Source organism: Trichomycterus rosablanca, chromosome 11, assembly GCF_030014385.1.
Source record: "Trichomycterus rosablanca isolate fTriRos1 chromosome 11, fTriRos1.hap1, whole genome shotgun sequence".
In the NCBI taxonomy this organism is placed as follows: Eukaryota; Metazoa; Chordata; class Actinopteri; order Siluriformes; family Trichomycteridae; genus Trichomycterus; species Trichomycterus rosablanca.
The window spans coordinates 12288183-12306624 of NC_085998.1; the positions used below are offsets into that span (position 1 = coordinate 12288183).

Here is an 18442-nt window from a genome sequence, read left to right on the forward strand (position 1 = left end):
AATGTAGTCAATAAAAGCATTTGTATAGCTGGGCTCTGATGTTGGTCAAAAACGTCTCAGTTGGTCAAAAACGTCTCAATTGATGTTCCAGTTCATTCCAAAGCTGTTCAGGGGGGTTGAGGTCACAGCTTTGTGCAGGCCAATGGAATTTCTTTAAACCAAGCTTATCTTCATGTGTTTATAGGCACAGTCATTCTGGAACAAGAAAGGGCTTTTCCTAAACTGTTGCTGCAAAGTCATAGGCACATAATTTTCTTTTGTATATAGTAATTGATTTATTACACTTGTTTGCAATACTTGTTGCTGAAACACATTAATGAAATAATTAGAAGGGTATTAGAATACTTTTGTCTACATAATACAGTGTATTATACTTGTAAAAAATTATGTTGCAGTCCAGTCAAAATATGAACAGGCCTAGTGTGTTATTCTTGGTACACTGACAGGTAGGGTAACCAAAAACTAGCAATGGTGTGGGTCAATTTGTAATAAAAAACAAGACAATATTATTCATCTTCATCCCAATATGAACTTAATCAGTGGCATAAATTATAATTACTGCTTCAACATTATTTTACTACATCAGGACAATACATCCTGAAAAGTCTTGATGTTGATTCTTCTACTTTTTACTGGCAAGTTTTTATTCAGTACTGGATGTTCATTGCCAGCATTTGATTCCCATGTGTTAAAATCTAATAAAGCAGAAAATATAATAATGTTAACCTTTGATTAACTGTATACCACTGGTTGTTGTAAAGTTGTTTTGATATGTCAAATTCATTTTGTTTGCCATGAGTCTTTATGCATGCCTCTCTGACCTAACACACTGGGCCCAAACCTTATAGTCTCAAACCCCACCTCTCAATTCTCTTGAATCGACATTGAGACTCAAGCCTGTGACACGCATATTAAAAAAGACACATTGATTTTTAAAACAAACAATCAAATGTATTTTACTTAACTGCTTTGATTGTAGCTGACATGTTGCTCAGTGATAATAAATGAAAGCTGAAATCTACATTGCTGAGGTGTCACATCCTATCACTGGTCTACCTCATGAGGTGCATTCAGTGACAGCTCTGCTTTGCCACTTGGTGTCTGGTAGAAAGCTGCCATGAACAATTTATCAGATGGTCCAGATTTGGATATTTAGGAAACCGAGACAGGAACAGCACACTTATTACTGTATGTCTTCTTTTACTCATTTAATAATACGTAAAATGCATTTACAAAATTACATCTATTTGATGACTGTGATGGTGCAGTATCACTGTTTTGCCGACTAGCTAGCAGACACCATGTGGCAAAGCAAAGCTGCCACCAAAGCTGTCACTTAAGAAGGATAATATAAGACTGCAAGGTTTAAGCATGAGACTTGGGGTATGGTGATGCCCTAAATATCCTAATTTTTAATTATTGAGACTTTTCTTTCTTTTTATAACCACTACACCCCCCACACACAAACATAGCAACTTATAATTATTAATTTAGAGGTAAACAAAGTTCTATAACTCAGTCATCAAAGTTCATTCATGTAATTTAAAGCATTACCTTATAGTTCTATTTACTGATATAAATTTTCTGTGCCCTTATATGTAGGGAAAAAACAAACACATTATGTCGTTTTATAAATGTATTACATTACATACATTTTGCTGAGATGTCTCATGCTGCTGCTTAAAGCTCAACTGAAGAACATGCTAAATTCTTCTCAGAGAATGACTGAAGATGAGGACTAAATCCAGTTCCTGAAGAGTTCATTTGTGTCAACCAATTCACCAGATCTGTCACTTTGTTGCCTAAAAATTCATTAGTGCTGATTTTATTGTACACCATCATGTTCCATAATTCATTACTTATTCACAATAACATTTATAAACATGTCAGGTGATCATGCAGGTATGCAAGATTGAAATTAACTAATATATTTTATATAAAACAAGTGTAATAAAAAAACAGGGAAAATATTGCTGTAATCATATAATGACACTGAGCAAACAGAAGTATCATGGTGGCATGCTAAAGATGATCAAATCACTTTAAATGACCAAGTAATTTTTAAATAAATTGTTTAATCAAATGATCTCTTAATACCATAAATCAATTTAAATAATACACTGACTAGGCATAACATTATGACCTATGAGGTGAAGTGAATAACACTGATTATCTCTTCATCACAGCACGTGTTAGTAGGTGGGATATATTAGGCAGCAAGTGAACATTTTATCCTCAAAGTTGATGTGTTAGCAGGAAAAATGGGCAAGCGTAAGGATTTAAATGAGTTTGACAAGGGCCAAATTGTGATGGCTAGATGACTGAGTCAGAGCATCTCTAAAACTGCAGCTCTTGTGGGGTGTTCCCAGTCTGCAGTGGTCAGTATCTATCGAAAGTGGTCCAAGGAAGGAACAGTGGTAAACCAGCAACAGGGTCATGGGCTCATTGATGCACATGGGGAGCGGAGGCTGGCCCGTGTGGTCCGATCCAACAGACGAGTTACTGTAGAAAGGTGTCAGAATACACAGTGCATCACAGTTTATTGTGTATGGGTTGCAAAAGTGGGACCAACACAATATTAGGAAGGTGGTCATAATGTTAAGCCTGATCAGTGTACACAATTCTTTACATGTGCACATCAAACCCTAAATTTAAACTTTTAAACTGACATTTCCCAAACCGTCTCTCTATTGTGAATATAAGACAAAAACAGGACAGCACGGTGTTTCTGTGAAGGCTCAATTCAATCACAACCCAGCTCAGAACTGCTTACTAAAGATGAATGAATGAAATAACTCAAATGTAACTTCACATACAGTCTGTGTGGCCTCAGTCAGCAAGCCCTGTGCTAGACACGGTGCCAATAAAGAGCATGAAATCTCTTATTAGATTTTCTCCCCACCATAAACCTTGAACCACTTTTGCTGTAAAAATGGGTGTGAGAGATGAGCCGTTTACTATCTGCATCATGTGTATAATCTATATTCTAATAAACAGTAAGAAATTGCATATTTCTGTTAAGAAGGATAAATAACACAGGATAAATCTAGAGTACATAAACCCTAGAAAAAAAATCCTATCTTATCAGCTTAGTCAGCCTTATTTTTTTAATTTTATGGACTGCAGGGTGCATTGAGGGTGTGTCTACATCTGACTGAATGTGCATCTCAGACCCGTGTTCTCTTGGTGCACTGTGTACAGATATAGAATACACTTGTTTTATTCAAATTGTTGTAACAGTTATGATTTTTCACTTTGCAAATATTTTATCATCATTTGTAATACTAGCAACAACTATATCAAAACATGATATATGTACATGATATCAAAAAATGCTTGTTTATGTAATTGCTTTTTATAAAAATCCCTTTTAACAACAAAATAAGCAATAAAATATTAACTGTACACGAAACATAGTAGATTTGAAGTAGTACACCATTAATACATGAATATAAATAAAAATATGATAAATCAGCATAATTTTGCTAATTAATACTTCATGTTAGTTGCAATCTTTTTATTCCAGTGTATTTTATAATTAAAAATTTAAACTAAATTAAATGCTTAATAAAACTAAAGCTAAAATTACTGATATGGTTAGGACTTTTGAAACATTTTAAGATAAAATGACACCATGGGTGTTTATAAGGACCTGTACATTTCCCGACATGCTGTTACATAAAATACGCTATATGGCCAAAAGTGTATAGACACTGCCTAATTTGTTTAAAGGAGTATAAAAAGAGTATAAAAGGAGTATAAAATCAGTTATAAAATATCAAATAAAATAAATTACATTAATCCAATATTTTAAGGACCCTTTTCTGTTTTAAAATGATTCTGTCACTTCTCAGGGGTTGGGCTGAAAATTGTCAACCTGGCAATCTGGCAGGCTTGTCTAGAGCAATGTGGGGGAAAAGCTGAAAAAGGGGTTTTTACATTTTTTTACAGTTTTAATATTAACAGACATAATAAAAACAATCAAACACAGTCATGGACAATTTAGTATCTCCAATGTCTCTGGACTGTGGGAGGAAACCAGAGCATCCGGAGTAAACCCCCGCAGACACAGGGAGAACATGCAAACTCCACACAGAAAGGACCTGAACCGCCCCACCTGGGGATCGAACCCAGGACCTTCTTGCTGTGAGGCGACAGTGCTACCCACTTAGCCACCGTGCCACCGTGCCACCGTGCCACCCCCTTTTTTTTGTATTCTAAATATGTATACCACCACCAACAACACCAACTATAATAATAATAATAATAATAATAGTAATAATAATAATAATAATAATAACAATAATAATGATTATTATTATTATTATCATTATTATTATTATAAGAAGAAGAAGATGAAGAAGAAAAATCTAACACCAGTTCAACTCAATGAAGCATCCATGCAGGGGTCTGTAAGTCAAAAGCATATATAATCCCAAATTTAAGAACCCCCAACTAACCCAACCCCCTTCCTTTTCTCTCTCCATCCCCCATATTTCTCTCTCTTTCTCCCTCTCTCTCTCATCCTCTCTCTCTGTACTCACTGTGTACATTGTTGATGCGCTTCCTTCTTGCTTCCTCTCTTTCATCTCTGCATGATTCATGGATTAACAGATGAGGATTTATTTGGATTTCACAATGAACGCCAGACTTTTCAGCAGTACTTACTTTCTGCTTTTCCTTTTTCAGAGTGAGTATAAAAAATAATTTGATTCTTTGATTCTGAGAGCATTTAGTTGTGCCTGTTCTACTTGTTGCTAAATATAATATGTGAAGAATAATATGGTATGATAACCAAACTTCTATAAAAAGAGATACTGACTTCTAAATAAATGTTCTTATTGGTGCAGTTGATGGAGAGGGTGCCAAATAGAACCTTGGGTTCCTGTAACCTGGGTTTAAACCTTACATTTGGTCACTATGAGAAGTTTGATATGTTCTACCCATGTTCTTAGCTCTATGCTCTATGCCCTGTGTTGAATTGGTGCTCTGTTAAGGGTGTATTCCTGCTTTGTGTCCAGTGCTTTTGGTAGGGTTCTGACCCATTGCAACCCTGACCTGGATTAAATGGTTTGTAAAACATCTGGAAATGATGCAGGCATGATGCAGGAATAACCCATTGGCATAAAACAAAATACATTCACACATTTAATAACTCATATCTTGGGCCTATTTATGAAGTTAGTCCACCTTGAACAAGTTTTGTTCTTGATGAGCACATGCGAGTTTGGCATTTACTCATCAGTTACAGATTCATGCTTTGCCATTGTTGGCCAGCAGAGGGGGTATTGAGGAACATATGATTGATGTGTTGGTTCCTCTTAAACAACAGTCAGCTGCATTTCATTGATCATTAATTCGCTGCAGGTGAAAGTGCTTTTATATATATTAATTAAGATTGAGATCTCTTCTTTACGTACTTACCAACTCCTCAGTTTGGCAAACTCCTACATGAAGGTGGGCTCGGTCCGGTACAGTCCGGTTCTCCGCCAACACAGATGCTGGCATTATTAATTTTTTCCATATTACATTCCAAAAGCATGGGCAATATTAAAACCAATATAACAGTATCCACTGATTTGGAAAGGTTTTATTTAATTTTAAAACACAACGGCAAGGATTTACATCCAATCAGCCACAGAAAGCCATCATTCCAATTCTTACCAAACATATTGGGGGTTGAGATTAGGCTTGGTTCAGGCCAGTTAAGTTTTCAATTTGTCAATGGATTTCTCTATAGACTTCATTGCAAGGGGGCATTGCCAATAAACTATGTAGTTAGTGTTGCAACCAGAATCAGACCTTGCCATGAACTTGAGCACTTGTGGGTTGTGTTCTATAACCTTACACATTTTAAAACTTCTCCTAGACAATTCATTTTACAAAAATAATACTTAGTATTAAACTGGGAAGCTATAACAAGGTAGAAATTGACATTATGAAAAAGTTTTGCCATGCAATGCCCCTTCCAGTCAGAATGATCCATTCTACTGCCAGTGTATGTGTATGTTTCATGTTATGGACTTGTCAAAAATAGATGCAGCTCAAATAACCAAAACTCACTCATTTATTAGACCTTTGTCTGCAAGCTGTATGCTTAGTGTTTTGAAGATATATATTTTCCTCATCCTTTAATGGCAGTATTGATGTGTTTCTTTACTCTAAATTTAAAATTGTTGCTTCTCTGTTTAATTTCTCAGGAGGAACGTGTTCTGAAGCAGAGCATCGACTATTCTCTGTCATTTTTTCCAAGTATAATCAGTACATCAGACCAGTAGAGAATGTGTCTGATCCAGTGATAGTCCAATTCGAGGTGTCAATGTCTCAGCTGGTTAAAGTGGTAAGTGTATAAGCTAGACAATACAAAGGTAAATTGTTGCCTTTTATGGCATGGTAACCTTTTCCTGATTGTTTAGATATTTTTGCATGCAAATATAGAAACAAGATAGAGAGCACACCCACATATAACAATTATGATGGCAGAAATACTGTAGGTTTATTGCTTATTAGTTAGTTGTCTTTATACCTTATGGACAAACGTCTATGCTGTGGTTTACCTATTTGTCTTATATACACATAAAGGATATAATAGTCAGTGTTTAAACAACATTGTTTTACCAATTCTTACCAAATCTATATAACAAGGGCTTTTTTTACATATTGACATGATATACTCTGTAGGATATTGGGTCAAAGTTTCCTTGAACCCTGCATCATTAGATTATGAAAATGTCGTGGATGGATGGATGCTTTATTGATCCCGAAGGAAATTAAAGCCCCAGTAGCATTATATACAATAAATAATTAACAGTACAAAACAAAAGCAAACAGAAAAACTAGAACTGAGTTGTTCTTGTTCTTTACATAAATTGATAACTGGTAAATGAAATGACTATGCATGAGGTATAGTTTCAGTATAAAGATTAAATAGTAATTAAATTATTAAATAGTACAGTGACATGTGACAGATATTGCACAATGAGTTGGGCCAATATAGCCATATATACATACAGTATATACACATATACATACTGTACATATACACATATTAACAGATGCAAATACATACACATATATATATACATACATATACACATGCATATACATATACATTATATGCTGCCATAATTCTTGTATCTTTTGTATATTTTTGTTGTTTTAGAAGGTACATTTATACATCATAGTGCTTGATGTCATGACAGCTTGTCACATGGTAATTGCTCCATGCCTTACAACAGACGCTAAGACAGACATACTTCCTAGTAGTTGTTGGGCCACCATAAGTCTGCAGAACAGCTTCAGTGCAGCCTTGCACAGACATCATTTAAGATACAACAACATTTGAGATAGTGTCTCAATTGGCATTTTAATGATGGATGTAAACATCTAACATGTAGATCCAAAATCTCCATCAGGTGTTCAGATGGGTTGAGATAATGGCCACAAAGACTATAGCATATTTTCTAGATAATGTGTTAATATTTATTTAATTATTTAGTGTCATGTTGTGTTCTGTGGCTGTTGGCATTATCAGCCTGAAAAAGACCCCTGACCACTGTCATTAATCTGAATAGCTTTTTATTAAGTGGAAGTGTACCAAAGCCATGGTAGTACAAATCCCCTACACAGCATTTTCACATGTTTATCATTCTACTGTGTCTACAGCATGAATAACTGGTTCTATTTGTCATGTTTCTATAGCGCCATTGGTGTTCTACAACTCATAACACTAATTGACATGTTTATGAGGTAGTTAAGCCAGTCTTATGATGCAGGTATCAGTAACAGATACTGCACTGCAGAATTATGTTTGTGATGCCCTCATCTGCACTAGGCTCAAATTTGTAATCCAAAGAGATGCTGGACAGTAAAACATAACACCAAGTAACAATCTTGTCTGGCAGGATGCCTCCATTAGGTTAAATGAATACATAATAATTAGTTTGACAAGTGTGGTAATTTAAAAAATGTTTGATGGTGATATACTGTATGTATATATTTATAACTAGATATTTTTAAAATATGGAAAAGGTCCAGGGTTGAATTCATTTCTCTTTGGTGGATGCAGTATGCTTAGTCTTTTTTCCGTCCATCCACTTAAACAGTTATAAAATTAGTCTGGGTCAGAGGTTCCATCTTCAGACTATAATTTAGTCTTGTGCTCTAGTGCACTGTAGAAAAAGACCTGGAGCTTTTCAGCTTGGGTGCAAGTCTGGTTCTCTCATCGATTTGGTTCAAACTTGGTTCTGTCACTGTAAATGATCGCATGGGTGTGTGACTGGCTAGAGGAGGGTAGGAATTGCATACTTTACTCTCCTTCACATATGTCTCTTCACCTGCTGATTGATTTTTTCATTAACCACTTTATTCATTTATTTTACTGCTTCATCCAGCTACCCATCTGTTCAATCATCCATTCATTTATCCATCCATCCATCTCATACACACATCTGCAAAATGTCTGGCTCAAATTTATGGAGACAGTTTGCATCCCATTTCTTTATTTTTACATTACTGTCATCTCAGATATTTTAGGACACGCTAGGAAATATATTGAAAATGATTCTACAGTGCTATAAAAGGTAATTGGCTGTTTCTGATTGCAAATTTAATTGGTCTGCAATTTTGTTAATTAAACAGAGACTGACTTCATTTAAACCAACTCTGCAGAACCTTCTCACACACCTTGAACCTCTTCAAAAAAGTAAATCATTTATCCTACTGGAAGACTTTTCCCTATTTTCAAAACATTCCAAAACGCTCACTCACTCACTGTCTTAACCACTTATCCAATTAGGGTCGTGGTGGGGTGCCGGAGCCTATCCCAGCTTTCCAATTAGAGCAAGACACATAGTAACACTCTGGACGGACTGCCAGTCCATCGCAGGGCAGACACACATACACACACTCATACACACACCCATTCACCTATACGGCAATTCAGTGTCTCCAATTAACCTGACTGCATGTTTTTGGACTGTGGGAGGAAGCTCGCGGAGGACACCCACGTAGAAAAGGGGAGAACATGCAAACTCCACACAGAAAGGACCCGGACCGCCCCACCTGGGGATCGAACCCAGGACCTTCTTGCTGTAAGGCGATAGTGCTACCTACTGAGTTCCAAAACAGCTAAATCAAAAGCTGTTAAAATATAATACACAAATCTAAATTTAATAAACAACCTCATAAAAAGCCTTTATTTTCGAACAAAGGTAACAGTGGTAAATCTACACAACAGTGGCTAACCTGCTGAAATTGAAATGTTTGCGACCCATGTCTTTTTAAGCTATGTCTGCGTTCATCATTTGGATCATTATCTGGGTTTTATACTTGGGAGACCATGCATGTAATTTATTGATAGTTCATTAGACAGATTTGCTTATTTATAATGTCTCTACACTAAAGACCAAATCCTTCTTGACAACAGGAAGGTCAGATGGGTTTTCTCTAAATAAGGCGTAGAAATCATTGGGGTCAAAAGTTCAGAATGACTAACACCAACTATAGATACTGTATGTGTGTTGTTTCTGATGCTTTTCCTATATATCCCTGTATGGAAAGACACATGTGGATATCCCTAGTAACTATTAAGTCTAGTTGCAACACCCATTACAAACTGGTGTATTGAACATCTTTAGGATGATATAGAATGTCAATTCCAAGTCAGATCTTTCTATCCAACATTAGTCCCTGCCTGTACAAATGCTTTTGACTTCCCAAAGACACTCCAAAATCTTGTAACAACCCTCCCATTAAAAAGGAGGTGAGCAACACCATAATAATTCCAAAGGTTTTAGAATGGTATGTCAACAAACCCATAGTTAGGTGTCCATATACTTTAGGCCATATAGTTTAGGATGCCCTGTTGGACAAATTAATTGTGAACTATACTATTAAACAAGAATATATTAAACCAATAAGCCACGAGAGATTTTATCACGGGGAAGGATGTTTTTAAAACGTCTTTCCCCGTGATAAAATCATAGCAGTAACGCACGGTCTCGAGTGGCTTATTGCTTTTATAAAATATAATAAAATACAACAATGTTCAATTTATTAATGTTTTTATTTACAAAAAAAAGCATTCTTCCGTGAAATCAGGTAGTTCGTTAACAGTGTTGCTAGGCAACATGAGGGCGAACATAACATTCGCAATAAACTTTCCTCCACAAACACTATTACACTATTTCTTGGACGAAACACCCGCTTAATGATTAGGATTACTGTTTATATTAATCTGGACATTTCCATGTATAGTACATGACTTAAAATAGTGTTCAACCAAGTTTGTACTTTTTCTTATCTATTATCTATTAATATGGAATGATGTGAGGTGGTCATAGGTGTGCTTATATCATGGATTTTACAACGGCTTCGAACGAGGCTGAGCCGATCAGATTTTAGGACCGGAACTATCCGTTTTATAACTGCATTTAACACACACTCACATATATGACACCCTGACTGTTCTGCGGCTATGCAGCCCCATACACAACAAACTGTGATGCACTGTGTATTCTGACACCTTTCTATCAGAACCAGCATTAACTTCTTCAGCAATCTGAGCTACAGTAGCCCGTCTGTTGGATCGGACCACACGGGCCAGCCTTCGCTCCCCACGTGCATCTAAGAGCCTTGGCCACCCATGACCCTGTCGCCGGTTTACCACTGTTCCTTTCTTGGACCACTTTTAGTAGATACTGACCACTGCAGAGCGGGAACACCTCACACCTCACATTTTTCCTGCTTCTAACACATCAAATTTGAGGATAAAATGTTTACTTGTGATGTGGGTCCAATTAGGTTTAGTCATTGGCTCTGTTTAATAGAGGACTTTTTACCTTTATCTGACTGTGATTCACCTTTCTTTGGGAAAATATGCATTCAGTTGGTTGGTTACAATTATCTGTAGTATTATTCTAATTAAAAATTATTTTGAAAAATAAAGATGTACTTTCTTAATTTAATCTCATCCATGGCAGTGTTCAGCATGTTGAGCCAACACATAGAACAAACAGCTCAAAGCTCTTGGTGAGCCACCCACCAAGCCTGTAGGCAAAAGAACTCAGGTGGTTGCGTTTCTGAATCTTCCACTCCATCTGTGAGACATGGGGCGTCCAGCTTGCTCTCCTCAGAGTGATGTCTGAATACTGCTAATTAAAGTCCATTTCTTCTGTTTCCTCAGGATGAGGTGAACCAAATTATGGAAACAAATCTGTGGCTGAGACACGTAAGTTATTTACACTTTTATTTAGAGTGAGGATGCCAAAGTATATTGTTTATCAGAGCTAATTTAACAGACCTTAAAGCTGAGTATAAGAGCAATCAAAAGAAACAAGTAGAATTTTAATATCATTATGATTTACATCTTTATACTGTGAGACCCATCAGCATCATAATCAATACCGATCAGCAAATAACATTAAAACAACCTTCTAGTTTCTACACACATCGTCCATTTTATTAGCTCCACTTACCATATAGAAGCACTTTGTAGTTCTACAATTACTGACTGTAGTCCTTCTATTTTTCTACATGCTGTGTTAGCCCCCTTTCACCATGTTCTTCAATGGTCAGGACCACCACAGAGCAGGTAGTATTTAGGTGGTGGGTCATTCTCAGCACTGCAGTGGCAATGACATGGTGGTGGTGTGTTAGTGTGTGTTGTGCTGGTATGAGTGGATCAGACACAGCAGCACTGCTGGAGTTTTTAAATACTGTTTCCACTCACTGTCCACTCTATTAGACACTCCTACCTAGCTGACCACCTTGTAAATGTAAAGTCAGAGATGATCGCTCATTTATTGTTGCTCTTTGAGTTGGTCATCTTTGAGATCTTCATCAGTGATCACAGGACGCTGCCAACTTGGCGCTGTTGGCTGGATATTTTTGGTTGGTTGACTATTCTTAGTCCAGCAGTGACAGTGAAGTGTTTAAAGACTCCATCAGCGCTGCTGTGTCTGATCCACTCATACCAGCACAACACACACTAACACACCACCACCATGTCAGTGTCACTGCAGTGCTAAGAATAACCCACCACCCAAATAATACCTGCTCTGTAGTGGTCCTGAGTGAGTCCTGACCATTAAAGAACAGCATGAAAGGGGGCTAACAAAGCATGAGAGAAACAGATGGACTACAGTCAGTAATTGTAGAACTACAAAGTGCTTCTATATGGTAAGTGGAGCTGATAAAATGGACAGTGAGTGTAGAAACGAGTAGGTGGTTTTAATGTTATGATTGATTGGTGTATAATAACATGTATCATATATCAATACAGTACAAAAAATTAGTACAATAGCAATTATCAGGTTCCATTTGGACTGAAAGAAAAGAGAACAATAAATTAATTAGGAGTTAATTTATTCTTAAATATATTTAATTATCCAATCATAATTAGATTTTGGGATCTCAATAAAATATGAAGTTTGCTTTTCTGTCATTTTATATGTGTATATATATATATATATATATTGGCAGCTTCATTACAAAGGGTTACAATCAAATCAGTTTAACTGATAGTCCAATAGTAATTGTGAATAAATCAAGAGAAGCCAAAAAGCAAATGAGAATAAAGGTATTTAATATCCACACTTAATATTAAGATGTTTTTAATTAAATCAAGATAAAGAGAAATATCTGACATTTCATTAGCTCATTGATCAATAAGCAATGTCAGGAGCTTTTAAACTCTCTGATCTCCATTCAGTCATTACGATGAGTGAGATGAATCAGATTTACAGTACCATCCTTGGTTGTGCCAGCATTGGATTTTGCAATCTGTCCTTTTGTCAATCACAGCGCTGGTCTGTCTACTTTCAGCCTGCAAGAAGACATAGAGGTCAGAGACAAAGATATCAATCAGAATAACAAACCAGTGAATTATGTGCCATGTCATTGATCTATGTGCACTGACTTTCAAATTACTTATCAGTGCACAATCAATGTGCCATGACCTTTAAACTGTAGTCTATGGAAGAGTAAAAATAAATTCAGTTTGCTTTCATTTTGTTTGTAGTTATTTTCTTTAGGCCATTTATTAATTTACTTTTACTTTATTTTTTCTTTAGCCACGTTATTGTTTTACTTTGGTAACATATCCTGTAACTGGAGATGTAAGATCCCAGGTGTGAAGTATCACCTGGCATCTACATGAGAGAACAGCAATAACCAAAAGGATTGATTTGATTTTGTAAAATTTATTGAACTTCATTCAATCCAATTTACTTTACCTATAAATGATGGCAGGTGTTCTGTGTAAATAGCTACAGCTATGTATAATAGTATAATCCATTTCTACAGATATGGAATGATTACAAGCTCAGGTGGAATCCCAAAGAATTTGGAGGGGTAGAGTTCATCCGTGTACCATCCAACCGGATCTGGAAACCAGACATTGTGCTCTATAACAAGTAAGGCTTAACCCTAAATTTGCCAACAGTAATACATCTATATATGTAATAGTTCCCATATTAAGTGTCTAACTGTCTATGGTTAAATGTAGTCTAATATAAATTATTTATTTAATGGTTTATATAATGTTATTATAGAATATAGAATAGAATGTCTTTATTTTGTAATATATATACATATACAGGAGTACAGTACAACTAAATTCTTTCTTCGTATATCCCAGCTTGTTTGGAAGTTGGGGTCAGAGCGCAGGGTCAGCCATCGTACGGCGCCCCTGAAACAGAGAGGGTTAAGGGTCTTGCTCAAGGGCCCAACAGTGGCTGCATGGCAGAGCTGGGATTCAAACAGTTGATAGCCCACTGTCCCATATTACTGTCCCATTTGATATTTTGTAGGTTTTCAGAAAATATGACAATATTTACAAGATCTAAACAATACATACATCTTGGTGATCATGATTCACTGCAGTTGGTGATTTCTTTGTGTCTATATACATAGGGCATGTTTGACTGGACCAGTTAGACTAGGCATTGAGCAAAAGTTCTTGATGCAATAAAGAATATTTGACCATATATGAACTGTCAGATGTTATGGATTGGCGACCTGTTCAGGGTGTTTCCTGCCTTTCGCACAATTAATCAGACACACTATGTTTCTGACCAGGATAAAGTAATGATAAAACAGACAATTAATAAATTAATGTTATACAAGATCCAAGAAACACAGGTTTGCCATTAATTAGAATTGCTACATTATGGGTAGAAGTGGCCACAGTCAAGCAAGCTTTGCATCATTCACTTTGTTTGTCACTGTTATTTGTAAGAAACTTTAGTCAATCTTCAAGCTGCTGATTGTTGTGTTTCAGCAACTTGTATTTTATGGTCAACCTGTTTTTGGTTGTTCTTGTATTATATTCACAACATTCAATGAAATTATAGAACTTTCTAGACTTTCAACATAAGGAACTATATATTTTGACTGATTAGGATTTGTCATGTTTTTAGAAAACCAACAAACATACACTTTAGAAGGTTTTTTTTTGTTAATTTAATGCTTGTGTTTAATTTTAAACCACAGTGCAGTGGGAGACTTTCAGGTAGATGATAAAACCAAAGCTCTTCTTCGCTATAACGGAGATGTGACATGGATTCCTCCTGCCATTTTCAAAAGCTCTTGCAAGATTGACGTTACCTATTTCCCATTCGATTACCAGAACTGCACTATGAAGTTTGGCTCATGGACTTATGACAAAGCCAAGATTGACCTGGTGCTTATCGGCTCTACTATAAACCTGAAGGATTTCTGGGAGAGTGGAGAGTGGATGATTATTGACGCTCCAGGATATAAACATGACATCAAGTATAACTGTTGCGAGGAGATCTACACCGACATTACCTACTCGCTGTATATCCGTCGACTGCCTCTATTTTATACCATTAATATGATCATTCCCTGCCTGCTCATCTCATTTTTGACCGTCCTGGTGTTTTATCTTCCATCAGACTGTGGTGAGAAGGTAACACTTTGTATTTCAGTTCTCCTCTCACTTACTGTATTCCTTTTGGTCATCACAGAAACAATCCCATCTACATCTCTGGTCATTCCACTAATTGGCGAGTACCTTCTCTTTACCATGATCTTCGTCACTCTATCCATTGTCATTACAGTCTTTGTGCTCAATGTGCATTACCGAACACCAAAGACCCACACCATGCCACACTGGGTTCGCCATGTCTTTCTTAGCTTCCTTCCCAAAATTATGTTTATGACCAGGCCTGAGAGAGACCCAAGAAGGCATGTGGGTTCAGGGGCACCTTCTCAATCATGTGCCATCCAGGCCTCTGTGCCCCATTCCCAACATCTTACCAAGCAGCAAAGCCTTCCTCAGCGCTCCCAGTTTTTCCTCAATACCGAGCTTAATACCCTGAGCGAAGCTGTCAAGGCCAGCTCAGGTTTCCTGTGCAGAGATAACAGATGTAACTGCACCATGAGGCAGCACTCAGGCCAACTGCCCACAGATGGCACTGCAGCATCAGGACTGGCCCCTTTAGGAGTGATTAGTGGAGCAGGTGGTGTGTCAAGAAATGGAGGAGTTGGAGCAGAAGGAAGTAGCCCTTGTTCAAGCTCAGACTCTTTGAATGTAGGACTTTTAACCCTTACTACACTCTCACCGGAAGTTCGGCAAGCTATTGAGAGCGTGAAGTACATTGCAGAGAATATGAGATTACAGAATGAAGCCAAGGAGGTAAGATGTTTTGATAACTCTTTACCTAAGGGTAATGTTTATAGGCTACATGACATGTATGTATGCTATAAGGCCAAAAGTATGTGGACACCTGACTAAAATTATGTTGAACATCCCATTATAAACCACAGGCATTAATATAAAGTTGGTTGCCAGTTTGCAGTTATAGCACTCTTTACTCTTATGTGAAGGCTTTCTATATGATTATGAAGTGTGTCTGTTGGGAAGTTCGCCTTTTTAGTCAAAAGAGCATTTGTGAGGTCAGATGTTGGATGAGCTGACATGGTTTGTAAATGAAGTTTCAATTCACCCAGAAATTACACCAAAAGGGAATTTTCCATGACCTTGTCAAAACCTTGTCATTATGAATGTCGGTCTGTTCATAAAGGTACAGACAATGGTCTTCCCCAAGCCACTGCCACACAGTTAGAGGCATATAACTTATTTTATAAAGATATAACAAAGTTATAAGATTTATAAACCTATTAGCAACAGCTGTGGCAAGCACCTAAACTCAGCAATTTTCGTCATATAGAGTTTTAATAATGTAGTCACAGAAAAAGAGCTTGCAAAATTATTGATATCATTTAAACACCTCTGTTAATCTTACTTTTATCTCCTTGTTATTGCCTCTGCATTCATTTCAGAGTTAAGATGAAATCGTTTTGCTCTGCAGATCTCTGTAATTCATCTCCACTTTTTCGCTTCACCTGTTCAGGTCCAGGATGACTGGAAATATGTGGCCATGGTGATTGACAGGATCTTCTTGTGGGTGTTTATCCTGGTGTGCATTCTGGGAACAGCAGGACTCTTTTTGCAGCCTCTCCTCCTGGGGGAAGATATGTGATGCTGGGATTGATCTCAAACACAGACACTAAATTACTGAGGAAAGCTTTGAGTAAACACTGACAGTAGGGACGCACCAATTCGATACTGATAAATCATTTATTCCTTTGTTCATTTTCACTAATCACTTTATGCTTTTTTAGGCTTATGGTGGGTTAGATCCTACCAGAAAACACTGGGCACAGGGAAGAAATACACCCTGGACTGGGTGGCTATTTATTTTATGGCAACACACAGTAATTTTACACCAGTATGGATCTATGCATGGAGTCAAGTCACCTTCTGGGTGTTAGTGGTAACTGGTGTGCACAGAGGAAGCTCTCATGGACATTGGAGGAGCATTTGAAATTTTCTACAGTAGGTGGTTAAAGGCGCAAATTTAACTCAGGACCCCAGGGCCTACAATGCTGTGATGCAGTCACACTACCAGCTGCTTCATTATGCCACAATATACTAGTATAGTAATTCATTCATTTATTTTTATTAACAACTTTAACAACGCCGCTCAGGTGGCGCAGCGGTAAAACACACGCTGTTCACCAGAGCTGAGATCTCGAATACATCGTATCGAATCTTGGCTCTGCCTTGCCAGCTGAGGCTGAGTGGCTACTTGAAAAACGATTGGCCTGTTGTTCAGATAAGGGGCGAGACTAAAGCCGGATGGGGACTCTCTCTCAGACTAGTGCGATTACGACCTCTGCTGGCTGGTTGGTGGCGCCTGCACAGAGATGGAAAAGGAGTGCGGTAGGGGGTGTGGCCCTCCGTGCACAGCGCTGTACCGCACTGCGCTCGTCAAGTGTAGGTGATAAGATGTTCGATTGCTGTGCACGTTTCGGAGTGGGCGTGGAGCAGCCTCGTCCTCCCCAATCAGGAGCAGGGACCAGCATTACTGAGAGGATGATTGATGGGTAGAAATTGGAAACAACTTTAACAACAAATTTTGGCTCCTCCTGAAATCACCACAATATACCATAATATACAATGGAAAAGGCACCAGTTCAGAGCAGGAAATTTACTTTGGCTATTCACTTATGTATGCAGCAAAAACAATTACAGGTTCTGACCACAAATGTTTCCTCTAAAACCTGTCTTTTATTACCTGTAAACTAGTTGGGGGCAAACTCAAGTGGTCAAGAAATAGAATGCATAATGTGCTTCTTCATATGTGTTAAGGATCTCTGTAAAAATCCACTGATGGCCAGCGGCTTTGCACAGTTTGGTGGAGCAATGTCCTAGCCTGTGAGTGTACATGGTCTGTTTCATTCACCACACTTTGAGGTCTAAGATATTCAGTTAGCAAACATTTCTGATCTCACCCCAAAACAAATACTCTTACGCACGTCTGTGAATGTGTAATCTCAGTGATATTCTGTGGCATCGTGTAGGCACTGTATTCCTAGTTGGCATGTGAAACTTTTAAAGCAGAAAATAAAGCTTATCTACATCAGAACCTACTGTAATTTTCTTACTCAAAACACTTCAGCAAAGACGCTGGATAATGTGCAATTCTCAAAATGCTCTTAAGCTTTTAAATAACAATATTATTTTGTCATTATTGTCATTATTTTTCAGTGATAGTATACACCGATCAGCCATAACATTAATACCACCTCCTGGTTTCTACACTCACTGTCCATTTTATCAGCTCCACTTACCATATAGAAGCACTTTGTAGTTCTACAATTATTGACTGTAGTTCATCTGTTTCTCTACATACCTTTTTAGCCTGCTTTCACCCTGTTCTTCAATGGTCAGGACCCCCACAAGTCCACCACAAGAGCAGGTGTTATTTAGGTGGTGGATCATTCTCAGCACTGCAGTGACAATGACATGGTGGTGGTGTGTTAGTGTGTGTTGTGCTGGAAGATGTCTGGAAGATGACCAACTCAAACAGCAGCAATAGATGAGCGATCGTCTCTGACTTTACATGTACAA

At 37.5% G+C, this 18442-nt stretch overlaps 1 protein-coding gene across 1 annotated transcript; it reads left to right on the forward strand.

Annotated features, from left to right (window-relative positions):
- Window positions 1-6304: 6304 nt before the first annotated feature.
- On the forward strand, window positions 6305-16508 carry chrna3 (cholinergic receptor, nicotinic, alpha 3). The gene is made up of 5 exons (XM_063004450.1): window positions 6305-6340; window positions 11186-11230; window positions 13306-13415; window positions 14494-15661; window positions 16380-16508. The coding sequence occupies exons 1-5, from the start codon at window positions 6320-6322 to the stop codon at window positions 16506-16508; spliced, it is 1473 nt and encodes a 490-aa protein (XP_062860520.1). The 5' UTR covers window positions 6305-6319.
- Window positions 16509-18442: the final 1934 nt, after the last annotated feature.

Excerpts from the sequence above, each read along its gene's own strand:
- chrna3 (XM_063004450.1), top strand. The coding sequence starts at position 6,320 with ATGTCTCAGCTGGTTAAAGTG. Across the intron at positions 6,341-11,185 it reads TGTCTCAGCTGGTTAAAGTG|GATGAGGTGAACCAAATTAT; the intron begins GTAAGTGTATAA and ends CTGTTTCCTCAG. Across the intron at positions 11,231-13,305 it reads CAAATCTGTGGCTGAGACAC|ATATGGAATGATTACAAGCT; the intron begins GTAAGTTATTTA and ends CCATTTCTACAG.